We start from the raw sequence: 27650 nt of genomic DNA, 5'->3' as shown, positions 1-27650 counted from the left end.
CTTGAGCATTTGGAAAATCACCCAAAAGGTCCATATGCTGAGAATGCCCTTTTTGATTTTGGTCAAAGCAATAAGCATGTAGTGTCAACTGAGAACACAGCAATGGCAGACTTGTCTTTAAGCAGTCAGAACGGTAAAGCAAATGGTTACAGGTGAGTTCAATTTTGGCAGGAGGAGAGGGAGATGAGAGAGGAGAGAATGTCTGACTTCTAACTTGTACTATGTTTGCTGGATTTACTGGCTCTTTTCCTCTCTTTGTGATGCTGGATAGGTTTTGCTTGAGAGGTTCCCTCAAAGTTGTGGCTGGACTCATTGTGCTGCCTGGTGTATCGCTTGCACTTGCAGGCCGTGACCACAGTTATTTTGTAGGTTCTTATACTTCCATCCTGGCACTGAAGCTGGATCCTTTGGGTGCGAGTTTTGTCATTGACACATCTCCACTCTTGTGAGCTCCGCCTGCTCCAGTACTTGGTTCCATAACCTCCTCCAATCCAGTTGGGGAGCAGTGGCAAAGGGAGGCATTCACCAGCACACACCAGCTCCTTCAGTGGATTGATGCTGGTGCACTGGCCATCTGAAATGTACTTAGTGGATCTCAGTTCCCGACAGCCAACTTGAACACGATCTGCAGAATGCACAGAATAATAAACACTGAGATTCAGAATGGAGAGATTTCCTTAACCAGTCATTTTCACATTAACAAGCTATGTTTTGCAGAAGTTAAAGTAGGCTGTAATCTTTACAGGACGTCTCTTTGCTGTTGTGTCCCCCAACACAAGGGCCTCAAGTGCTGATGGTATCTCTGGGTATTACCACAGCATAGAGAAATCATAATGATATGCACTTCAGCAGTTGTGGTAGAAGAGGCAATTTTATTCTCTATTCTTCTCAGGGACATACCTTTTAGAAGAGAAAAAATGCCCCAAGGGAAGAAATGTTTCCTGCTTGTTCTCAGTCTAGGGAATCTGCTCTGTGATGTTTACAACAATTATGTTGGATCATTAGCAAGGGGGAAAATAGTGCTTTGGAAACTGTTTATATGCTTTAAAATTAATTTCAAATAGTGTGTTTCTACGGTTACACTGGAGCGAGTCTCCCATGAGTGCTGCTGCTCTGAACACAGATACTGCAGAAGTGATAACAGCTGAAGTTACCAGGGAATGGTGTTCTGCATGCAAAGTTTGAATGATTAGCAGTAACGATGTCAGAGTGGTCATTCTGCCCTCAGGGTAACACCGTCTTTGTATCTGTAGTAGTCTTTATATTATATGTTATAATATATTATACATAGAGGATCCTGCAAATTCTCTCAGGCAACTGACATAGAATCAACATGCAGAGCTTCTCATACAGGCGTGTTTGTACCCGTCTGTATGTGCAGCTCTGCACCCTGCAATAAACACAACTGTTTATTTCAGTAATTACACTTTGAAATAAACGCCCACAGTGCGCTTAATTTTAATAAGCAATCTTTACTGGCTATGCTCTCCCTCTTTCTGAAGGACAATTACGGCGCAGATTCTACACACAATGCAATTAACTAACGCCTTTAAAATAGAAGTAATTACTAGAAACATTTTAGAGTGAATCATAAAAGGCTTTGAAGGTACATCTACATATCACAGCTACAGGCTGCTTCTGTTTCTACTTGGATTTTTGGAAGCAAGTTCTGAACAGAGACACTGAGTTAAGATTACTTCACCCTGTCCCCTGTGTCTCGGGATGGGCAGTCAGAGGGACTGTAAATCTGCAGGCTGATCCGAGGGACTGTTTACAGGGCTGTTCTCCTGCAGCCTGCCTTGCAGAAAAGATTCAAGTTTGCCTTCCTGCAGCTGCACTCAGGAATGTACCTGGAAGCAGCTGGTCACAGATTTGAGTTTGTCTCTCCTGTTTTTATGTCTTTCCTGGCTCTGCTTTTCTCCAGTGACAGCTCATTGACGATGAATACCTACTGGGCTGCTCCAGTAATCTCATAATGATGAGATGTTTCCTGTGCACTTAAACCCTTAGCATTCATAGAAGCTGACACACCTGGCTTAGCTGAAAGGTATCGGTGTCACTTTTTGCCTTCACTTTCCAGGGAAGACGCTATTTTTATCAAATCATTGTGGGTGGGTTGGTGTGTGTATGTGTGTGTCTCTATTTGGATTTCTTTCATTTTAAGGAGGCGGGCAGGGGAGGGAACAGATAAAGTCAGCAAAAGGTTTCCAGATCCCCATGTATCTGACATATATACATAAAACTCAGCAGGAAAAGACTAGATGTAAAAAGGCAAGTTAGAGCAGAGATCATAGGTAAATTATGAGCTGATTTGTTTACTTTTGCTGGAGGTGTTAAGCAGGTAAGTGCTACAGCAGGAAGTAAAACTAAACAGCGGGAACAAAATTCGGAGTTTTTTATTGCATTTGAAAAGTAGCCCAGACACCTCCCCTGCCCACAGTGGGAAGGTGAGTTAAGAAAGCGAGCGCTTTGCAAATGCTTCTCACTCCTTTTCCTTTATCTTGCTTCCCTGCCGGATAACCCATAAAACCCGGCGTTCCTGGATGAACCTCCCTCAGGAAGTAACCTGCCCGAGAGAGCCGGTCCTACAGGACTCGCACGGGGAAGGGAGGCAGGCAGGCTTGCTCCGGGGCCGCCCGGCGAGCCAGGAACCAGCAGCATCTTCCCTTGCCCCGACTTCCCCGCGGCGCTGGTTCCCCACAGCGCCGCACTCGGGGGGGCAAAGCGCGCTGCAGCGGGCGCCGCGGCTGCGGCCGGGGGGCTCCGCTCCCGCGGCCGGGTCGGGAGGGGCTGCCGCCGTCGCCGGAGGGCCGAGGGCTGCGGGACGCAGTGGAAGTGCCGCCGGTAGGATACTCACTGTTACGGTCGGATCCAGTGCTGGTGTAGTGCCTGCCTCCATTCCTGGCTTGATTCAACGTGCTGTTGCTGCTTGGGCTCGCTGCAGCAGGTTTAACAACGTGTGAATAAAGTATCTCTGTGGCATCGTTCTTGAAAGCCAAGTAGCTTTTCGTGAAGATGCAAGCTAGGAGAAAGCCATAGAAGTGAATGGCAGGGAGAAGCATGGTTGGTTCAAGTCTCTGTCTGACAGAGCTGGATGAAATCTTTTCCTTCTGCTTCCTCTGGGTAACTCTGAAATTGCTCTTGAAGGTTTCCTTTATATATTCAGAGAGGCTTGGCATTCATTCAGGTGTAAAGTTGTGGATAGCTTCAGAATGAAAACCCACAAAAGGGGTGGGATCCCTACATAAGCCTGTGAAGACCTTTTACCAATAGGAGAGAAGACTGCAGTAAAGGAGGAGTTAGATGCACTAATTGCAGGATTCCTATTTGGGGCTTTTGAGGGTATCAGAAAACTTGTAGGCACCACACAGCAGCATTCGGGCTGAGACCTAGAGGCTGCCGGCTCTGCCCTGCCATTCCGTATGGCCCTGCATGCCTGGCATTTTTGTGTGATGTGACTAACATGGTGTCAGAATCTTGCTCCTGTTGCAAAGTTATGTCCCCTCTTCTCGAATGTGACTTTCAGAAAACTTGCCAGCTCTGTAAGGATGCAAAAGTTTATAGAACTTACAGAAGACTGCTAGTTACACAAATGCTGTCTTCTATATACCAAGATCACTGAAAAAAAAATATTGTGAATAATTTAAAGCTGCCTCTAGATGCTTTAAATTATGCAGCTTTGATCAACAAGGAGCACTGCTAGAGAAACCACTTGTTTTAGGGGAATATTCTCTCCCTGGTGTGCAGAGTTACAAGTATGTATTTCTGTATCACGACGCATAAAAAGCATCTCCTCTAGGCTCCTTAGTACAAACATATCCATATTCATAGCCTCTCGCTATGCTCATTCACCAGACTAGTCTTTTTTAGGTTTGTACATTGCCTAGAGCATTCTTATATTTTTAATGTATTCTTTCATATGATAAAGAAAAGAAAGAGGAAAGAATAGTCCTTATTTTGACATACTATTTTACTGTGTCACACACTTACTTGATTTTACATAAAATTACATGGCCCAAATCCAAATGCTAGTGTAAATTGAGATGCTGTCAGTAGGCCAATGCTTGTCTGCATCATGGTGAATGCTCTATAGAATTTCATTGTAAATAAAACAACAGTGATCAACACAGAAAACTATAGTGTTCTAATTAAAAGGAAACCTTTTTCTTGGGATAAAGCACAACCATGCAGGAGGCCTCATTATGTAAAGGTTAGACTCTAATCTCACTTACACTCTTTGTAACAGAGTTGATATCTATAGAGTCATCCTGGATTTTATTTGCTGTAATAAAAGCAGAAGTGGAACACAGGTCAGTTACCTCTACTGTCAGGGTCAAAATCTCAGTCATTCAGAGAAGACAACTTTGTTTCATCCTAGTCACAAGCACACATTTGTCTGTATCATCAACACTTTCCTCTTGTATCACTAAGAAAGTTACCCTGGATTTCAGCGGGAGTAAGGACAGAGCCACAGTAAGTGCCAAATTGATAGCCTTTGCTTAAAAGACACAGGAAAAACAGGAGTGTTGCAAGGTGAAGTGAGTTTTACTGGTAGAGCTGTGTGTGGGGAAGTTGAGCTGATTGCCTGCATCTATTATGACTAGCCCAACCCAGTTCTGGAATAACAAGAATGTTGCAAGGCAGAGTGAGATCTTTCAGCAGAGTAATGTATGGAGGAGTGGGATCACTGGTAACCCCTGACAAAGCTCCAAGTTCCACTCTCATGGAACGTCTTATTTAACCACAAAAGCCAAGATGTGCATTTTACCTTCCCTTTTAAAAAAAGTAGAAAGTGAAATTTTCCTTAAGCAAATTATCAAAGAAGATGTGTACATTACAGACCATTAATATTTGAGCATTATTTTTCTTCAACAGCAGCTAACCAAAGGTCTACTTTGTTCAAGTCCTACTTTATTTTCTCTCATATTCACAGATCACACAGATCTTCACGCATCTCACCTTCCCTGCAGGATAGTCTCTGCGCTGAACTGAGCCAATATAATTAAAAGCAGTACCTATGGATACCAGTCAGGGGACCTCTTCCTAGTAGAAAGATTTTCCCACATTAGATGAGACTTGTGAAAGTCAGAAGTTTCCTTGAAAGCTGTTTTCTTTGAAATAAGGCATACAATCTTCTCACAGGAAAAATTGTTGGTCCTTAGAGTGGCTATAGGCTGGGTCTGCAAGGAGCTTGCTAAACCTCAACCTTTTCAGCTTTCGATGAAAGCTAAAAATCATCCTTTCAAATTCGGGCTATATGAAACCATTAAGTTTGTCACATACTTCTCTTGGTCTTGTCACTTAGAGAAGGAAGACCTCAAGACAAGCCTCTTACAGCCTTTGTAGAGGAAAAGTTTGGCCCTGAATTTGCCACAGGAAGGATAATACAGATTACCTCATTTTTCTGTGCACTAGATACAGAGTAGCCATTATTTTAATTTTATTTGTATTTTCCACTTCTTACAAATATTGTATGAAAATTTCATTATTTCAGTTCCTTGGTCAGTACTGTCAGCCTCCCTGCTTTGAAAGGTAAGCAGGCTTCTGAGGAGTTTGTCAGTTAATTTGATTATACTTTCTTTTGTCAAACCTAGAGCTTGCAGTCTTTCACTTTTTCTGAGTTCCTGAGAGAGATTAGAAGTCACATGAGGGGAAGGGATGCTGGTCAGTCAAATTTGGTTATTCTTCCTGAGTGAACCTCACAATCAAAAGGTGTTTCTTAATGCTTAGCTCAGAATGGGTTCCTAGACTTAAAATATTTTTTGCTATCATTATTTAGATGATTGTGATAAGTTCTCAAAGGTAAAGGCTCTAAGTTTACCTTTGTAGCCTCCAAAATAGACTTATGCTATGTATAGTCTGTCCTTATTCTAGTCAGATTCAATGGCTTGTGTAAAACATTGCCCTGTGCTTAATCTCTAATATTGGCCATAAGGAATATATTACACAAGGTCTTTGAAGTCTGTACTGGCTTCCTTTTTGCCTCTGGGCATAACTCAGGATGTTCTTACTGATCTATAAAACCCTATATGCTTTGAGTCCTAGGCAATAAATTCTCTCTCCTTTATCTTCCATTATGGTGCTTAAGATCAGCCAGGGCATACTGACCATACCTGAGTGTCTGGAGAGGTTGAATGCTCAGCGTGCAGGGCCCAGGAGAGTGGATTTCACTGCTGCTAAGGATCCAAAAGAGCTCCATTCTGCTGCTTGGCATGGTGTAAAGGCCATTGTTTAGTCAGGTCCTTGAAAGGTGACTGTGGGGAAGGCGCAGGGAAGAAACCTGTTAACCGGATTAATTTAAATGTTTGTACATGTACCCAGGGATAAAGTGCTACATTTATCTACATGCTTTTTTCAACTTAACTGCTTCTTGTATCTTAACAGCCTTGCTTCACTCTTCAGAAAGAATGGTATCCAGAGTTATCTGCACCTTAAATCTTGCTTTCTCCATTTTCTGTGATGGAAAAAACCACACTTCTCAATGGATTCAGAGTAATAGAAGGCATATGTTCTGTAAAGATCCCAAAAGAGAATGCCCTTCTTCATGGTCCTTTATAAGTTTGTCAGGATCCCATCCTCCATGTTTCTTAGACACTATAGTGATGTCCAAAGGGCAAAGTTTTGTGCGGAGGGCACACACCTGTCTAGCAGCGCAAAACAGCCACAGGGAATAGAAGGGTATGCACTGACAAGTACAAATGACTGCCAGAGACCCTTGTCTGTGCAACCCACATGATCACTGTGTACATGCACAAAATAAGAAGGAATTCCCAATTTTTGATAAAACTTGGGCCTGCTCAGTTTTAATAATGACAGGAAAAGGCCAGAATTATAATGAAGGATGCACGGAAAGAACGGTTCAAAGTTCATTTTTATATTTTTATTGTTAGTCCCAACGAGAAGACCATTAGAGCATTGCACTTCTGACTTGTTTTCAAAGGGAGATACTTTGAGAATAAGTACAGGCTCAGATAAATGACTGCAAAAAAGAAACTGACATTTATTACTTTGCACCTTAAAACAGAAATGACTGTAAGGCTATTTTCTGTTAAGCAATAAGCATATTAGTAATGTACTTCAAAGCAGCATAAAATGTGATTTGGAGCATGATAAGAGAACTTGTCTGAAAGTGAGGTAAAATTGTAATAAATGCAACTGTTGAGAACTTGTAAGCTGTTGTGCAACAAGTTAGCATAGTTTTAAAAGCTCATATAGAAAACATGTTAGAGAACCGAGATACCTCCCCCCGCAAATTCTCAAACCAAAGATTTTTTGAATACTGAGGTTTTTCTATACTAAGTGGTACTTTTTAGTTTTCTCAGAAAATTACATTTGAGAGATTCAATGGAAAACATAACATATATTCTCATTAATGAGAATGACTAATTTGTTTTGATTTATGTCTTCTTCGGCTCCCTAAGATTTCGTATTACAATTTTTTTTTTTTCTGTTTGCTCTTATACGTAATGTAGACAGAATAATTTAGGTCAGGCTGTGGCTTCAAAGGAGGCAATTTATCACTTTTATCGAAAAAGACATTAAATAGACTGAAAAGGGGAAAATATTTATTTTTAAATTCTAGGAAAATTTACAATAAAGTGAAGAACTGTCTGCACGAATTATAGTTGTCACCTCTTTTTGAGCATTTGCAGTAAGATTTTGAGACCAGATTGAAGACAATGTAGCTTATTATTATCCAAAACATGTTTTATGATTTTCTGCATACGTTGAACAAGAAAGAAAAACAAAACAGTGTCCTACAAATGAAAAAATATGAGAATAACAGCTTGTTTATTTGGGGTAACATTTTCAGAAACTCTTTGGTGACATTGAAATCTAACACTCCTATTTTAAAGAGATTTAGGGCAATAAAGCAGGGTTTTTTCATATACATAGACACTGAAGACAACTGGACTTCAGTATCTACATACTTTCTAAAATGTTGCCCTAAGGAGTGAAAGTCCTATTGATTTTCAGTGAGCCAGTTGCTTAAATGCTTTTGAAAATTTTACCCTCAGGTTAAAATTCTGAAACTCCTACTCAATGTTAAGCAGGCAAAGTCCCATCAACATGCCCCAGTTGCAAATAAAATAGAAACTGAGTAAAGGTTTTGAAGTCTGTCTTGTTTCTTTACATGTAATTAACTGAACTCTTAATATATCACTACGTTTCAGTAAACTGCTTTGTGTTTCTAATTACGTGGTCTGAAATGATTACAGTGTATTTAAAAAATGCACACTCTACAACAAACCAGCTAAGAAAATCTGGCATAGTTTCAGGATTTCCTAGGCAAACACTTGCCAAACCTGTTGTTAGATCCAAAGTCGTAATTTAAAAACAAGCCTACAAGGTATCTGGAAGAAGATCCCTCTTTCCTTCCTTCTGCTCCATCTCCCACTCCCTTACAAGGAAATCACTTTACCTTATCAAAACAGAACAGTTACTGACATTTGTCTCCTGGTAAGAAACCTATCCCTGCTACATTCAGATTTTAGATTTGGCTAGTGCATATTCTTGTTAAAGAAAAAAGTTACCTTCACCAAGAATGTTAGTGTCCAAATTGTTCAATCAGATAAACATGCACAACTCCCTACTTAAATTAAGGAAGTACCTGAGGGCAAAACTTGGCCCCAAATTAGAATTTTAATAATTGTAATACTATGTATTGCTTTCCCTGCCAAGAGACAGAAATGGCCCATCCTGCACAACAAATTCACAGACTTACCACGCACTCAGTATCAGGGTTTCACTTATAACCTATGAACCAGAATATAATTGTACAACGTGTATACAGCTTATTTTATTAAAATGAATCCATCCAATATTATGGTGCATTTGTACAATACTGAAAATGTCTTATTTGCACATGTAGGATCTGCTATAATCCAGCAAATGTTTCCACATTCACCCCAAACACAGTTTTAAACAAAATGGAGATCTGTCTCTCTCTCAAAGGATCTATAAGAATATAATTTCATGTGTTAGTTTTTATTCTCAGCTACTGATATTTCCTTCTTACCTGAAGTTAGTTTCAGTCACCTAGTTCTCTTTTAAGTCCCAAACTGTTTCATGCAATCAATGAATGAGTCAGGCTGAATGAAATTAAGATGCAGAACCAAGTATCGCCTGCCTACGCAGACACTACAGCCCATTCCAGACTTCCTTTCCAGCAATTTTAATTACCTTGAATTCACATGTAAAAGAAAGTGTAACAGAAAGAGCTGATAGATCCCTGCCAATTGAAGATCTCCTCGCTGGAATGCTCTAAGATCTCTTTTAAAGCAACAAAATTACATTTTTACTAAACTAAAGCTTAGTAAAACTTACTATGACTACAGTACAGCCCTAACTAATAAAGTGGCAAAATGCACACTGAGAGTCAAGTTTCCAAAATCCTAGGGCTAAGTGCTTAGCAGTTTTTTAGGCATTTTTACAGTGAGAACATTTTGTTGTTGCTGTTGACTCATGTACACAAATATAATATACAGAAACACATGCACACTCAGTTTGGCTAAGAGTGTGAAAAATGCTATTGCCATAAAGTTGAGAGGTAGGAAAGAATATTCAGTACATTCCACCCATTCTCCAGGTTGTATGTAAAATTTAATATCAAAACACTTCAGGAAAGAACAAAGAATGGAAATTCTTTGCAGGAGTAGGTGTCCAGATTTCAAAATCTCTTCTTCAATCCAAGCCAGAAAAAAATCCTCACATTCTGAGAGGAGGAAATTTCGGAGAAAAAAGAAAATCTAACCAGATGTTATTGCCCAAATTTGGTTTTTTCTTTGATTAATCTTGACTTTTAATAATGGCGGTTCAACAGCAGCAGGATAATCCCTGCTTTAAGCATGACATTAGGTTTTAAAGGATTATTTATCATATCTTATCTAAGCTTAGAAGTCTCTCAGTATACCTTTATGGTAATAAACAAATATTAGCTGTACTTGCTTAATCACAGAGTTTTAAGCAAAACCATCCCCTAGCCTGAAGAGCAGTGGGATTTCAGTCTTCAGCTAATGCTCTGTATATCTATATGATCACAACAGATTAGCATTTAGAATTAAAATGTAGTTAAAGTAATATGGTTACAAAACAACTTAACAATGAAGCTGCTGTCAGCAGAGATAATCAGCAATGATGAATTTAAAATTACTACTTCTCCAAAGATTAAACTTTGTCCATACTGTTCATAACTGGCCGTAACAGTAGTTCTTGTCATTATTGCACCTGACATCAGTGTCCAGAAACTGAATAGGCTCCATAACGAACGTGTGTTACCCCGTATTCAAAACCTTGTCACTATTTAGGTTTGTAATCTTCAGGCAATGAAGACATTCTTTTTCCATTGCAAAACATGGTTGTTGTGAGAGACATTTATTTGGGGACTTCAGTCTTAAGTCTATTTGGAGTTACAAACTGGTTTAGATGACATATAAATAGTATTCAAGAAAGGAAATGTCAGAACATTCTGTTTGTTCACTTGGCCTTTCTGCAATTCTTCAAAGCTTTTCAGAGAGTTGCTTTTCTAAAACGTATCCTAACATGGAAACGTTATACAAATAAAGCTTTCATAACTGTCAACATCTGAATTTGTTTTTCAGGAGGAATATTTGCAATAAATTTTCACTCTGAGGAAAAACAGAATAGTGTCCTCCCTTCTGGTAGTTTTCATCTAAAATGTAGCTCACCTCACACATTCATACCTGCCTGATCAGAACAACATAACAATTTTTACTGTAAATGGAAAATCCTGCAGGTGAAAATCCCTGGCATGATTATTCCCTGATGGTAACCAGATTGGCCTCCTGTAAGTCCAGGAGATGCATGTTTCCTTTTTAAGGTTGGATGTAGCAAGCCACCTTTATATAAACAGCCAGTAAGAGACGGTTTTGGTACGTCACTCTGATCTGCATAATTTTTGTTTTTCTCGTTACTTGGTACCTTTGCTACCTCTTGGGAGGGTAGCATCATGAAATCTTGCCTTCCAGCTTCCCTTCAGAGTTTTGCATCACAGATGCTCACTTCCATCCGGTTGTGTAGCCAAATGGAATTAGTGTCCCATACTGACTCCCTCCTTTAGTTTTTCCATTGCAAACTCTGGCAAGCTGTTGGAATATAAGAGGTGTGTTAATGGCTGCCTGGCATTTCCACGCCTGTCCACCTGGTTCCTCTATGCAGGAAGCACCTTTAGCAACCAACAGAGGAGACAGAGGATTGGGAGAGTTTCTCTCCAGAGATTTTTTTGCACAGCTGAAGCTTCAAGAGAGGAAAAGTATTTGAGATACTTATTAAGGCTGCATACTTGCACAACGTCATAAAGACCTAGTAGATCAGGCAGGTCCAGGAGGCAATTTGGGGACAAATTTTATAAAATAGGTATTCTGAGGAGATTCTGTTAACTAGTAAGTGGCAATGCATTTCACACCCATTTATGTAAAAAATGATTTGAAAAGAATTTTAGTAGTTTCTATGACAGATGAAAGTACCTGTTGCTGTAGTGCTCCTTACAATAGTAAAGAACCATATCTGTGAGGGTTTTTTTCCTTTGAAGAAATTACTTAAAGGAAAATTACTTTAAAATTACTTCTACTTCTATATGGGCAAGAAGTTATAGCATAATTTCTATTTTATAGTTGTAGGGAATGTCAGTAAATGCTGTTATATCTCAAATGCCTACATGCACTTCTAGATTATGCCCACTCTAACCTATATCCAGGTTTACATCTGCTTCTTACGTGAACTGTATCACATTTACATATGTAGTATGTTATAAATTCTGCATAGAATAGATATTTTGTGCTCCTTCTAAAAAATAATATGGAGAACATAAAACAAAGATATCTTACTCAGAATAAAATATTTTGTTCTGGGCAACCCAATACATAATTCTTGTCAACACTCAGTATCATTATAAGGTCTGTTAAAAATGCACTAAGATTGAACTACTGGAACTAATTTATTCAATAAGACTTTAATTACTTCCTCTGTTTTTAAGTGAAGTGAGGAAAGTGGTTATTTTATTACTATTCATTTAGTCAATGAGTATAAACAAAAATGAATAGATATGATCGTTACTAAGGACAGAGGTATGTATGGCCATGAAATACTTAATTTTGTTTTACATTATAGAAAACACTATCATCAAGAATAAACTGTTTAAGACAGATAATTTGTTTTATAAATTGTCAGAAGGAAGAACTATGCATGCTTTTGCTGCAGCATTAACTTTCTTTAAGGGTCCAATTAGAACCTTGTTGAAGTCAATAGAAAACTTTCAATTGTCTTAAAGGGAGTTGGGTTTAGAGCCTCCATGCAGTAAAACAATCACCAAGAGACTAGCTGGCAGTGTTCCGATAATCTGTGTTCATAGCGTGCACATTAAATTAACTTAAAACATCTGTCCGGTAGGTGGCATATGAGATCTCATAGTCTAAAATGTAAATAAAGCAATGGCATGTCACCACCAACACAAGAAAATGGTATTTCACCAGTTAGGTCTAAAAGGCCAATATGAACTGTAACTGTCTATATGCAGCAACCAATGTGGTCTTTTTATTAGCTTTTATTTAATTAGCATTATTAGATTCACATTTCCATGTTAAAAAGAACTCATCATATTTATGAATAGCATGGTTATAAAATATTTGATTTATCCAGCTTGTTAAAAATAGTTTACATTTTTCAGTTTTTCCATTACTTAATGTTTGTTACTAATGTCAGCACACTTGTGCTTATAATGTGGTGGCAGCCCTTCCCAAGTCCTTGTTCCAAACATCTGAGGGAAGACTTTTTCCTCATTCTTCCTGACAAAAGTTTAATCTGCTTAGAGGTCATTAGTGAATGCATCATTCCCTAGAAGCCCCCTTCCCCTCCTATATGCGTTGCTTCCTATGGACATTCAGCACTGAGACTCCCATTTCAATCTCATGCCACATGCAGTAATGTCACTGTAAGAAATCTGGGATTGTCCTTGAAAGGGAGGCTTGAGAATCCTCCATTCCCATTCGAGTCTTCTTTGTATCACTAATTGTTCTTTATTTTGATACAATAGGTAATGTAGCAGTGACTTAATACCACATCACCACATAAGACTAAACACCATTTTGTGAAACTATAATACCTGAAAGAACTTCAAAATATCTTAATTATCCCCCACACAAAGATTAAAGGAAGGAAGACAGTCCCAGGAATACAGAGGCTGCTTAATGTAATCATACCTGAGGATTACTCTTGGTTATTAAGGTCCTTTTTGGCTAGGGATGTTGCAAAGGATTGAAGTCGCTCATTGTTTGTCTTATTACCTTCAGCAAAACATCTGAGGTGCAGGAACACTGAGTTTGCTTTCCAAATCTAGCCTTCAGCTTTGTGGCACACATAATCTTTGCATGCTAAAAGTTCAGGCTGTATCCCGAACCCTAATTGGTTTGGGCTCCAGCATCAAAAGTTGGTGGTGTACTTGAAAATATCTCATTAATCTAATCTCATGATTTTGGGGGCATTACAATGTTTTCGTGTCTAGGATTTGCATCTATACTGCCAAGCATGTGTGGATCTCAGAAGGTTCTCAAGACCTAAGTCTCCCATAATTCACACCACAAACCCTTAAACTAATACCGAGGCGTTATTTTAGCATGAGTGCCAGGAGGTGGAAAAACTCTCGCTGTACTCAGAAACACTGATTATACTCAGTGGCTTTGTCTGGGCCAAACTTTTGTTCAGGCAGTCTGCCTGGCCTGCACCCAGGCAAAATCAATCATAGCAATGGTTCATCAGTTAGTACTGGGAGGTTGTTTTTCTTTATAACAGCGTAGATTATTTAAAACCAAGCTGTGAGTGCACTATGTACAAAAGTATAGATGGAAAATTTGTGGGACATGTGGCTTAGTGTGCGCATGTGTGCAGTCAAACCCACTTTTCAGTTTGTAGTCTAGACATGGCCTTATGGCTTGGATTTGGAAATACTGAACCTCACAGAGATGAAAGTAGGGTTTAATACCCTAAGGCAGATGGGTTGGAATGTGGAGAAAACCTAATAATGCAGGTTACTTTAAAGTCTGCAGTATAACTGTGGTCAATCCTGCTTTTTTAAATGGGGAGGGGGGAATTTCATCTCATCAAAATTTGGCAGGTACAATTCAAGATAAATAGTTTGAATCTCTAGTGACTGTGGTTTGGAAACAAAATTAAGCTTCTAATAAATTTCTGTAAATTTTCTTTCCGAATGTTCTGCTAAATGCAACTTCTCTCTTGGAGGCAGCTGTAATAATACAATATTTTACATTTATAAAGTGCTTTTCATCCTGAAAATTCCCAACAGATTTTGTAAACTGCATTCATTCAAAATCACCTAAATGTGACTAAACTGCATGGGGAACAACAACCAGACATGGAGGCACAACACATATATTGGACCACGGAATTTTTGGCCAAAAACACTAGACTAAAATTCTATCACCATTGAAAGAATAATACTTTTTTTATCTACATGAAATGGCCAGGACCCTGGATTTTTCAAAATACTCAGTTGATTGTAAACTTTACCAGTCCACTAAGTGCCTGGAAAGGTAGAAACAGTGAAATGATTTGGTTGGGACCGGAATAGTAATAGCCAGGGTGTCTTACAACTAATGCTTAGAGTGTTAGGCTTTCCTTGCCAGATACATCTGGATATTAGTTCCAGCTCTCTATGTTTTGCATGCATATGAGACAGTTGTCGGGTACAAAGCCTTAACGAGGCTGCAGACAAGCAAAAGCACTTTCCTACAAGAGGGTGATGAACTGAATGTTACTAGCAATTGTTTGCCAGAGTGGTATGCTCTGTTAAAAATAGAAAATACTAAACATAGCAGTAATTTAGAAAGAAGTTGCATGCAAGCAACTAATGCAAGTAATAGTAGTAGATAAATGTATATGTTAAGATCATGAGCGTTTTTGTTACAGTGGAAGTAGAATGGATATAGTGAATGCTCATTTTGTTAGCTTACAAAACTGTCATATAGCATTATATTTTGGCATCAAGCATGTTGGAAGATGCAAAAATGCTTGATACAAGTTAGAACTCAAATGTCTACTTCTTTAGAAGAAAGAACTCTTAATGGAGTTCAACTGAAACTGTGCATAAGTGAGGCAGGATCTAGCTTGCTGAAGAGTAGCTGCACCATTCACTGAAATGCAGTTAGTTAAGACTGGAAAATAATGGACTTAGTATGTGGCATTAGAAATATTAAATCGAAACTGCATTTTTGGACATTGAGACAAAAGTCTCAACAAAATAAAAATGTATTTCACCAGAAGAAACAGATTACACTGATTCTTGTTTTATGTACTCCAGGCTACATCACTCCTGCCAAAGGGCCAGTCCTTATCCAAGCATTTTAAGTAAATTATCAATAGAACACTTATGGACAAAGCACAACTCATATGGTACAGATAATAGACATGTATATAAAACATTTTTAAATGTACATTTTCTTTTTCCCTTTCTAATTGTAAACTATAATCTACATACTTTCCATTTTTTGTATGAGTTTTTGGAAGAATTCTCTTAAAATTGGACCATTTTAATTTTAAAAGAAAGTAATGATAACAATTGATGTTGTTTCTTGGGACCTATTGTTCATTAAAATTTTTCTTTTCTTTTCCACACACGGTCTACTGGCCAAGTTGTGTGTTGTTCTGTGCCACAGGCTGTAAAGTCTTTTATACAGTATTTCTTTGTTTCAAGGATAATTGTTTAGAAAAACAGAAGGAAAAGACTCTATTTCTTTTTAAGTGTATGGAATGCAAATTTTTCTTGTTTCTGAGATTGTATTTGCAGGAGAAACATAAAAAAAGGAAAACTGATTTTAGCTGAAGTCTTTAAAAGAGCCAAAGAAAATCAGCTGCCCACTTCAGTTGGTTCACAAGGATGGTTTAGTTTCCATCAGCTTTGCATTTGTCTGAAAAAGAGAGCCACTAAAGCAAGGCGCTATTTTTTATTACAGCCCAAGAATCTGAGACCATGAAAGCTACAAAAAATCATGCAAATTATTCATTCTAAAGGCTACAGATATGGCAAAATATTTGACGCACACATGAAAAGTATTTAAATGTTATTTGTTCCTCTTTTTTAAATGGAAGAGTAAACAGAGCATGGATCCAATTTTATTGCATTTCCCAAAGCTTTTTTAATTTTGGAAGGCCAGGGGAGATTGCTAGGTGATTATATACAATACATACAGGTACTTTTGTACTGAACTTCATAACCTGTATTTGACTAAAGAATGTGTTGCAGAAAGGCACTGAAATGTGAAGGAAGTCTTCAGCAGATGCAGAATCCACCTCTTCTGCTAATTTGGACATTCACGCTGGCTATTAAGAACGTATATCTTAACTGTAGTCTGAAGGTTTGGGCTTTCATTTTTTGGCTGCAAAAAGATTTCTCATCTATAATACTACACTGTATTTTCCCTTGTAAAGGTACAGGCACGCTAGGTTTCAGTAATCTCTAAGTCTTCTTTTATTCTCTCTCATTTATCACTGTTCAGTCTCTCAGACAGCTACCAAGCTACTCAGCTGAATACAAAGGAGTTATTTTTGTCTAAGAATATGGTATGAGGCCTACTATACACAGAGTACAAAACATCAAGGCATTCATGAAGAAAATCTAATTTAAAAACAGTGCTGTCAAATTCTCAGCAGTATCAATGTGAAGAATAACTTAATAAAAACAGTTATATGTGTCCCCACCTTTTAAAAGCTTTGCTTCATCATGCAAATAGATATGCTGGAAAATTAATTAGTTGAGGCGGACCCCCCTCGCCCCTGTTTTTTTGACATATAAAGATCATATAACAAGAAGTGTGCCTGTTTCAGGCTGGTTGATGATTTTTCATTGGATGCTGGCCATTTGTACCTCTGCACAGTCCAATTATGCATTCTCTCTACATCTTACAGTCTCTACATCTTACAGGAGAAATTCCAGAATCATTAGACTGATTTCATTGAAATGTACTGGTTTATGGATAAGTAATATAGACATTGTCTTTGATTCTAAAGCTAGACACAAATCAGGAGGTTGGTGCTTTCATGGACATGAAACTAATGTGTTCCTAGAACTTGTGGGATGAAGGTTGATGTCATTTGATGTGAACGGAAGGCAAGGTTACGTGTTCAGGCGAGTACTATGGTTTCAGACCAAAATTTCCATCCCCTAGAGGTATATTTCTTCCTTATTTCATCAGGGCAAACTCTTGAATCTGCAGAAGGCCTTAGCAATTACACTGATGCCCCACATACTAGCAGAGTGCTACAGTCCAGGTGCATACCAAGGAATAAAGGCAGTGAATGCTGACATTTTAAACCACTTAAGGATACATATAGTTGCTCCTCATGTTTCATAAGTGCTGTAGAAGTCACTGAGAAGTAAAAAAAAAAAAAATCTTTTACTAATAAACAAGGATTAAATACAAAGATTGGAAACGAATTAGAAAATTGGAGACAGAATATAGTGAATAAAAAGATGGAGCATACTATTAAGTAGGGTTCCAAATAGCTGACATCATTACTAATTACTTTTATATCAAATTATGAGCTCTACCTCAACCATTTCATAGAAATCTATGACTTAAAGCCAAAAGAAGCCTGAGTTCTTGGGGTTTTTTGCTGCTTGTGTAACTGTTGCTTACTTGTCATTCTGGGCCAATTCTCCACATGGGAGGTCACTCCCCACAAATCACGCTGCTTGAGAGGTGGCTAAAAGATGGATGAGGCCAAGGTGCAGACCTGTGCTGAGGAAATGTCTGCTGGGAGAAGGACTGATATGCACAGGCCAGGAGCAGAGGGAGGCCATGGAGCAGTGAAGTCACCTCCCGAACTGTGGTGGCTCCAGAACCTTCCTCCTCATCCAAAGCAGATGCTGGAAAGGACACCAGGAAAAGAAACATTGACACTTTCCAAAGTTAACTAAATCAGTCACAACTGTGAGTGTGGGATCTACATGGTACGGAGTCAACCTTTGTTTACCCATGATTATGTACCTACTTGTCCAACAGAGAAATTGCCTGTTGGCAGTTCTCATACTGCAGAGGAAAGAGAAAACAGCAGGGGAGAACATTTTGGTGAGAGCAGTGGCAAAGGTGAGGGGAAAATTTTGCAAACCTGTGTAAGTTACATTAAAATGTTGAGCACTGTAGTTCTTACTGACTCAGCAGGAATGGTTGGGCACTTGGTACAACTGAGAATTGGACCATTGATTTAAGAACCAGCTTTAGACTCCTAATTTTGAAAAAGTATTGGAAGTGTTGGCTTAAATATCAAGAATATATGAAGCATTTTGTACAGATGGTAATATAGCGTATTGCCATGACCTCTTTCAGTTTAGCCAACAGATACTTGATGAACAACACACTAACGAACATAGATTGTATTTTTGCTATTTGGTTTTTCCTGTCTTACTATGCTGCTAGTAGAGAATATTGTGATATTGTATACTTTTGTAAACACAGAACCAAATTCCACTCAAATACACACCTGTAGCCCTATTCAGTAAAAAACTTAAATTCTCATCTTCTGGCTTTCTGTGAGATTTTTTTAGTCTGTCACGTTTCCTTTTGCTATTGTTACTACAGACTCCATGGGATACCATCCGTGAAGATTCACCAGAATTCTCCATTGTAAGATCTTCCTTTTGTGCTGGCTTTTGTCCTGGCAGGAGATAAACCATCTCCTTCATGTTGTCTGGGACACAGATGGGTATGGGCAACGTTCTTCCACTATTGAGTCATTAATCAAAAGGATCTATTTTTCCACTTTTTAGTGGCCTCTCATTTTCAAAATTTTGTCATTGAGTAGACTGTTGAGTATTTTCTATTTATATAAGCCTGACCTTTTCCTAAACCAGCTTGAATTGATTAGTTTAGTGTCAATATTCTCTAAACCATGCAGTTTTTCTACACTTTTAATAAAATACGGACACTTGAGAGCTTCCTGCCTCCATGGCTCACTGAAAGACGAAAATGGGCAAAATGTAATGCAGCAACAAAGAGAACCATTTACTATTATTTTTTCCAGACATGGCATTTTGATAAAATTTAAAACTTGTCCTTGAGCATCCAAGTATTGAAAAATATTTGTGAGTTTCAAAAATCCAGTCTTGGTATCTGTGAAATAGATGTAGAAACATTCCTCATTCTTTCAGGCAGCTCCTAAAGGATATGTTGTGGGACACCATCTGGTGGATAAATGTAGTTAAAGCAAATACTTATATTTGCAAACAAGTTCTTTTTTTTTGTTCTGTGAAGTTCATATTTGCTCAGATATCTTAGTTTCCCTAGCCTTATCTAGTCGCATACTAAAGGAAAGTTAGAAGTACTATTCTGATGCAAATCCTTCACAAGCATGTCCTCTAAGTAACCCAGAGCGTGAAAGAGCTTTGTGCTTAAAGTACTGAAATGTAACTAATTTTGAATGTTGATAATACCCAGGGCTGCGTTTCACCATTAGCATTTTGGCGTGTGCTTGTGGAGTATTTATCACGCTTTTATTCACATCACAAAGCAATCTCAAAGTATAGGAACTGTGTTCCTTTTGGATGAGATTAAACTAAAAGACATGCTCCACACCTAATGCTCTCCAGCCACAGGACCAGGGTAGAAATACCCCTAAGTAAACCGTCCTGAAATGTGTGGTGTGGATGTTAAGCTCTCAGCACTAAGTCTTTCATGCCACAAATCCTTTCCTATTAGCCTGCACTACTTACTAATGTAGACATCATTTATGTGGCTCACCTGAACATACCTGCAGAGCAGAGACTACCTAGATGGGCTTTGTGTATCTGACTGGAAACTTCAGTCCATCCAGCAACGTGAACTTCAAAATGGAAACACAGATGGGTCAGACTACTGTGTGTTTGAAGATTGGTTACATGGTTCTAAGGTATGTAATGCAGCAGCTAAGTAAAAAGCCCTGGATCAAACCTTTTCTCCTTAGTCAAATAGAGTCCAGAATAATTAATTTTCAGAATATGCTTATTTTTTTTCTCGGTGTGATAAGATGTGTGATAAGATGAATGTTTTGAGAGATTTCCTTGAAAGCAGGGTATTCTAATGAATTTCTTAGCATTTGGAAGATGGCATTACTGATACGTGTGTTATACATTTGCTTGAAAAATGCATTTTGTCTGCTACTTTCATATTTCTCATGAAGCAAGCAAATAGAGAGATAGTGTGTCTTTTATAAAATTCAAAAAAAATTAAGACAGAGAAAGAATTGCATCTGTGTATAATTACGGCTGATGTGCTGAAAAATTACTGATCTTTTGTGAGCTCATCCTCAGCAAAACCTCACACACTCAACCCCTTTTTATGCCAACAAAAGGAGTTTTATAGCCTGGACTTTTCTACATCATAAATGTAAAAATAAAACAGTGTGTTGGGAAATATTATCGGCACCACTATATTTCTAACGAGCTGTAATACATTGCTGTATGCTGGTTTCTAGGTTAAGCCTGGCTGTAAATTTGTAAGCACATACAACCATGTAGTACTTTCACCTTATATGATAAAATATAGAATCTTAAAATGTACAAGCTGTATATTTAAAACAAAGTAACCACAAATTCTTACAATTCAGAAAGCAGCAGTATTCCTGTAAAGAGAGGACATAATTTACTGAAATTGTTTTTACTAGACACGCCCAATTTTGACTTTTATGAGGCCAAGATAAGTTACACTGATTTCCTAAGTTATTTTAACAACAAACTTAACTATTCAAGCTTCACATTCACTTTTAGGATTAGTAATGCCTATCAGATTGATGCTTGCATTTAAATAGAGCTCTTAATTTTATTTTAAGAATGTAAGAAAGGCTTTACTGGGTCAGACCAATGGTCTATCCAGCCCAGTTTTCTGTCTCCAGCAGCGGCAAATAGGAGAGGCTATTCACAGAGAATAACAAGCCCAGCTGTTTTCAGAGGTCCATTCCTCTTTCACTTCCCACGATACAACATTGTTGTCTTAGGGATGCCAGAGGTACATCTGGCAGAGGTACTTTTTTAACCTATTGACACGGTTTGCCTCTACGATCTCATGTGATAGCAAGTGCCGGAATTCCACTACCTTGTGTTTAAATAAATGCTTTGTTTTATCTGTTTTAAGCTGATGTTCTATTATTTTTATTTAGTTCTCTATTACAGGATAGAGTGAACAGAAGTTCCGCCTTCACTTTATCCACTATTTTCATGACTTCGTAACCCTTCATCACTTTCCTTCCTAGCCTTCTCCTTTCACTGCTGAAGACTCCTAACCTTTTTACTCTCTTCTCATAAGGTAAGCTGCTCAATCCCTTATTCATTTAAGTTGCCCTTAGAGCTACATGTTGTTACACAGAATGCCAAGACATTTTTAAATTTTTTTGAGAGCTTCTCAGCAAATTCTGGGATCCAATTGCCATACTGGTGAAAAGAAAACTGAAGGTTTCCATATTATCAATCTGATAGTTGCTTTTCAAGTAAGACAGGTTACTTTTCCTTATTGCTTATTCCTAAGGGTTCAAAAAAATAATTCTGGAGAATATAGTTTGATTTTTCTCCTTACTAATTTCAACCCACTGTTTTATACGTAATGCTATTCATTAACTTAAAATTTAAAATTTTGAGGAGTACCTTATTTTTGCTATAGCAGGCTAATATATTTAGCTGTGCTTCAGTAATACTTACACTTTCCTCTAATGTGCTATTTGGTTATTTCTTTAATGCATTTATCTATCTATAGCTCTTTTAATTATGTTAGGCTCTTCTGGAATGTCTTTAAAGTTTTCCTCAAAGACTCTGAATCATATATATTCATTGCCTTCTCTGACACTCAGTATTTTTCCTGCTGTAGCAACTTAGGCTGAACACTGGTTTTGAAAACTTTCCTTATCACTTTCATTTGAGGGGTGTTTTTTCCATCTCGTATGTTAGAGTTTTAATTTTGCATTAGTAACAAGTATTATGTACAAGTACAGAAGCTTATGGCCACAGGTAGCTATCTTCTCCCAGGAGAAAAAAACAAGCATTGTGCTGACTGTTACTCATTTATAGAACACAAAGGCCTCATTCATTCTCATTTCAAGGTCATCGCTATGTGATCTTCTTGACAAGTTTGAACAACTTGCCGATAAGCATCAAGAAGTCCTCATGAATAACAATGACTAAACTGTCAAGACAGTAATAGTATGATTGAAGAGAGCATCCTCTAAATGCAACATATACTAAGGAATGTGGAGAAAACTTCCATGCCCTACACTTCTGATAAAATGGGATATGCCATTTTTAATGTAATGGTGAACTGGATTACTGATTGGAATCAAGTCTTAAATGAATGGCTTATTTAGCCAAGAAGAGAGGGGTTTTGACATTTTGAATAAAGCAGAGTGATGTGCAGGAAGCTCAGAGAATACAGTATCTTTCTCTGGCTCCTTTGTTCCTCTGTGGGAGGCCACTGTATAGCATTCAAGGAAATTCCTTGATGCTGCTGAGTTTCATATGAGCAGATTGACAGGATGCACAGTTTGGCACAATTTTCTATTTCTGATCAGGATTACAAATAGCAGGGGTGGCAAAGATCCAAACTGACCTATACTGGCGGAATAATTTGAGTAATTATTCAGGGAACCGTACTGCAAACACATTTAGTCCTTTTCTTTCATGTGGAATTCAAAATGTTGCAAAAATCTCATGGTACACTGCACAATTGTGAGTTCCATGCTGCATGTGTTGATTAATAACGTGGTGAGGTACCACATGAGACTGAGACAAGAAGATACATACAACAAGCTTCTGAAGAGTGATAAACTGCGTTTATTTAATTCCTAGATAAATTTCGTAGAAGTAGGACACATATGTGAAAATTGGATGGTAAAGATTCCCATGCCCAGTACGACTGGGAATGTCATGTATACTAATTAAGCAAACAGAAACAAGAAAATAGTTTGTATGTATTTTTGAGGTGCATACAATTCACAATAGAACAGGTTTCCTGTCTCAGTGCCAGATAATCCTAACCAAAAAGGATAATTGATTGGTTTTATGCACCATTGCACAGTGTCTAAAGGCAGTCATAATCTATGGTTGATTGCATTTTGAATATTGCCAAAATGAATACAATCCCCTCACTGTTGAACAAGATCATAATATTTATATTGACAATTGAGAACTTTGAATAATACATAGTCCCATCACGTCTTTTCTATAAAATTAAGACTCTTTTATGTTCGAAATCAAAACCAGATTGCACAGTCCAAATAGCTAGGATTTTGTCAGCATTTTTCAATTAAAATTGCTTATTTGTGTAAGTTATGTCTTTGTCATATAAATATGAAAATACATTCTCACAGTATGGACTTGGATTCAATTCAACTTCCACTTTTTCTTGCATGTTCTTATAGTAAGCTATCTGCCCTCTCAAAATGAGATATAAAGGAAGTTCTTAGTTTGTGAGGCTGAGAAAATAAAACAATGTTCCCATTTAAAAATCGTTTGTCTCAAAAGTTAATATTAAATACGGAGACATCTTTCAAGAAGAGTGACCAAATTCACTTTGACAAAGCACAGGCTGAGGGAGAGTATGTTCTGTCTCTGAAAAACACCCCGCTTTTCAGCCAAAATTTGGAATAAAAAGTTATTACAAGATTTCTGATGGAACATGAAGACATCACTATATTCTGCGAGTGGCCCAGTCAAGCAAGAATGTAGGATCACTTTTAACATACCAATTTTCAGGCACTTCAAAAAAATTCTTCTCAGACTCAAACTTCACTGTATGCATTTAAGTATTTTAAAAGTTTTAAAAACTATTTTATTAAAATATCTTTAAATCCACTTTTTTTTTTTCCCTAATTGCCCTGCTATTTGGGCATAGAGTTAAGAGTCAGTAGATCTTGCCTTTTTTTAAGGGAAGTTTTTGTTGTCAACAAAACTTAAGCAAAAAAAAAAAAATCCAAGTGGAATAGCCTCACCCTTGCAGTATATCCAATGGATCAGCAGTTACACTTTGCTCACGGAAAGCTTAGATTGAAATTCCTGCCGCAAATCTGGCAGAGGAGTGATTTGGGGCCCTCTGTTATTGGATTTGGGGCACAGAAGACCTTCTCAGAAGAAAGTGCACACAGAAAGATTGATGCAACTGGCATGTTGTGCTGATGCTGGACAGCCTCCGGGACAAGAGGAGTCCCTTTGAGTGCCCCTGCCCAAAAATTACCTCTGAATGTTCTCTTCATTCTTTACAGGCAGAGGAAAAGGGCACTGGGCTGCTTTGGGCACCTAACTCCCACAGAAGTCACCGCTGCAAATTGCATTTTCTGTTGGCTAGCTTAGTTTACACTCTGCCCTGCAAACTGATTTCAATTAATCCCTTATTAGACACCTCATTTTTCCAGGGCATTGAGCATGGCAAGTTCACTCAAAATTCTGAATTTCTGTAAGTGAAAGGGTTTCCAGGAGTCAGGCACAGCAATACTAAGTTTTAGAACTCATATGTCTCCCTTTTAAATCTAGATAAAGGTCTTCTGCTTTTGAGTGTTAGATAAAAAGGAGATAATCTTTCCTGTGTGAAGAATGCTTCTGAAGGGAGGCATTGGTTTCCTCTAATTTTCACACAGTTACATTTCACAACGGGGTTGTTAAGATAAAGGCACTTACTTTTGGTTTTTTTATCTTACCTTTATGTCTCTATGATTCCACAACTTAAATTTTTCTTTCTTCTTGTCTACCGTTCCTCCACTATTCTTGTGACACAAAATGGCATGGGTTATACAACATAAGTGATACTGGATCGCTGATGTAAATGCATCTGCTGAGAGTCAGAGTATAATGAGAAGCTGCACAATTAAGAACTTTAAAGACCAACAGTGAAGTCCTGAAGGCAATCAGAGCATTGAGGATAGAGGAGTCGCACTGTGTTATTGTCAGGACGGCTGCAAAGGCACTTGTCCACGCTGGCTGTTCTGCAAGGGCCGTGAGATCTGACTGTCTTGCCGAGGTGACTGAGGATGCTTTGAGGTTACGGAGCACCATTTTGGAATTTTACTGTGGGATGTCTCAGGTACCAGTTCCAAATATTCATTTGTGTCATTTTTGAAGTTCTGTGAGAGTTCTGCAGAACTGCCTTCTACCTTTGTTGAAGCTATTTCTAAAACATTAATTGGGACTTCTTTGGTTCTTCTAGGCAGTATGGGAGAAGATCAGAGAAAATTGTTCAGGATGTGCTGTTTAATTTTAGCACACACTTTGTATGCCAAAGCTGTTTATGTATGTGGTTAGCACAGTAATAGAGAGGGGAAAACAAACAAACAAACAAACAAAACCCCAGAAAGCCAGTTGCCATGAATGGCAGTTTAACTTGTTCTTATTTGTGGTGGGTTTTTTCCGCTAGTGATTATTTGGGAAAAAACAGTATTTAACTACAATCCCATCTACCCAGGAGTTAAATATTCAGCACTGCTTACTAGTGACTTAGCATTAGCATTAAAAAACACAAGATTTACAGGCTGTTATTGATGTTGTAATAGTATGTGTTTTAGACCATTCTGAGAGTTAAGATGGTACTGTATAAAAAGCTTGCAGATATATATCCAACTCCAGTAAATTCCCAACAATGCACTGGCAGACACAGGAAATCTTGCAGAAAACATTCCCAGTGCAGACTAGGCAATATTTCATTCCTGGCCACAGAATATTTTAATCAAGGCATTTACATATAGAAAGTGTAGTTTCAGAAAATGTGTACATTTTTTGTTGTTTTTCAAGCTGAAACCAAGGACTTGATTTAAAAGCCACTCAGATGCCTAGAATTACAAGCAAGTGTCTAATGTCACCTTCCAAAATGCCTAGTATAAATCAGTTTTCTTAGTCAATCAGAGTGCTAAACATTAATTTTTAGGATTTTTTAAAAACTTACTAGGACTGCACTTTATCCCAGAGCATCAAAGGGAAACTGCAGTACTGGAGAATTTTTTTGAGAGATCCCTAATTTTATCCCAAGCTACTGTATTTTTGCCTTGGGGATGTCAGTTACTAAGGTCGAAGAATAAATACAATTTGTTGAAGCTGGGTTCACACTTTCAGCTTAGAAATCTGACTCTTCTTCCCACTTGGGCATATTCACAGTTCAGATAGAGGAGTCTGGAACAGGGTGTAAAAACTAAATTCCTGAACATAAAGAATGAATTAGAAAGTAACAAGGACTAGAGGATTTTCAAAGGATGGATGCTTGTTACTTTCTGAAAATCTGAAAAATTAAAGTGCATCAAATTGGGAACCAAAACTGTGTAAATATAATGATAGATAGTTTGGCATGAATTTCATGGAATATATGTTCTTTGCTTAGATTTAAAAAATTGGGGAAATAGAGGATTAAGGTTATCCTTCTAGATACTCTAATTTCTTCTTGATTATGTGGACTAGTTTAACCAGGGTGTTTTTTATGTATCTTACATAGTTAAACTGAATCAATACTAAATATTATAGCATTCCACCTTAAATTTAATCTATGATATTTTGTTGTAATCAGGGAAAAGAATTTTGAGACAGAATAATTTGAAGGCAAATAAACCCCAGCTGTATTCTGAACTGTCTGACAAAATGGTGATGGTCCTGAAAAACAGAATTACAATAAGCAAGATCAAACTTATGTTAGTACTAAAAGATAGTAAGGAAACAAAGAAATAACTAGAAAGCATCCACTCCATTTTGCAAAAGTATTTCAAAATTCTGAACTATGTCCTTGCTGAACAGAATATTTTAAACATTTATGTGAAATGCTTTGTTTCAAAGTAGTATTTTTTAAATCCAAAAGTTCAGCTTTTACAATTCTCCTTTCCATTCTGAAGTTACATAAATTTCTTGGGTCACTAGAACTTCCTTTAACAAAACAGTATATTTGAGTAATATTTTTTAGGTGAAAATCTTCTTATCACCTTGAATGACCTAAAATAACAAAAGCCAATGCTATGTATGTATGTGTCTGTGACTAGGATTTTTTTATCACATCAGACACACACCTTTTAATTGAAAGTTATTCCTACCCATCAATAAGCAGGCACACAAAACAGGGAGCTTCCTTGTATCAATAACCTTTAACTAACAGCAAATCTTCTGTTTCCTCAAGGCAAACAATCAGGTAGCTCTGACACCTGCAGCTACTGGAAACATTAGTCTAAGAAGGAATCAAACTAGTGGGAGCCTGGGGAAATATAAATACAGTAAATGGATCGAAAAGACTTCAGCTGGTGCTTAGAAATTGTGCAGTTATGAAGTACTACTCTTTGCTAACAAAAAACCCTAGAACTCACCAGAAGTTAGCTTACTGTGGTGTTGGAGCAATTACCAAATATATTTAGAAGAGGAGAAAGCTGTATTATGGATTAAAGCAGTGTTTATACACTGAACTATATGAAGGTAGAACAGCTCTCTAAGATGACAATTGCCTTTAGGGTCTGTGGGTACACTTTACAGAACACATCTATCACTTTATTTTAAAAACACAGATATTTCTGTAGAAGTGGAAGTGGGCTCTACCCATATGTGATTTTTGTAACTGTACACGTCTTTTTAAAAAGAAATCACAAACTCAGCCTGACAGGCACAAAAGCCAAATTCTCAAAGGTACCAGTGTACCTAGAAGTCCAAGTAG

At 37.8% G+C, this 27650-nt stretch overlaps 1 protein-coding gene across 1 annotated transcript; it reads right to left on the bottom strand.

Moving 5' to 3' along the window:
* Nucleotides 1-209: 209 nt before the first annotated feature.
* SOSTDC1 (sclerostin domain containing 1) lies at nucleotides 210-3077 on the bottom strand. The gene is made up of 2 exons (XM_075140776.1): nucleotides 2858-3077; nucleotides 210-625 (listed from the first exon to the last, which is right to left on the bottom strand). Exons 1-2 carry the CDS (start codon nucleotides 3060-3062, stop codon nucleotides 210-212), a joined length of 621 nt encoding a protein of 206 aa, XP_074996877.1. The 5' UTR covers nucleotides 3063-3077.
* Between the last annotated feature and the right edge of the window lie 24573 nt (nucleotides 3078-27650).

This window comes from Calonectris borealis, chromosome 2 (genome assembly GCF_964195595.1).
Source record: "Calonectris borealis chromosome 2, bCalBor7.hap1.2, whole genome shotgun sequence".
NCBI classification, from domain to species: Eukaryota; Metazoa; Chordata; class Aves; order Procellariiformes; family Procellariidae; genus Calonectris; species Calonectris borealis.
This window is presented reverse-complemented; position numbering and strand designations above follow the sequence as displayed.

Coding starts and splice junctions, on each gene's coding strand:
- SOSTDC1 (XM_075140776.1), bottom strand. CDS start 3,062: ATGCTTCTCCCTGCCATTCACTTCTATGGCTTTCTCCTAGCTTGCATC. Junction 626..2,857: donor CACTGGATCCGACCGTAACA/GTGAGTATCCTA, acceptor TGCATTCTGCAG/ATCGTGTTCAAGTTGGCTGT.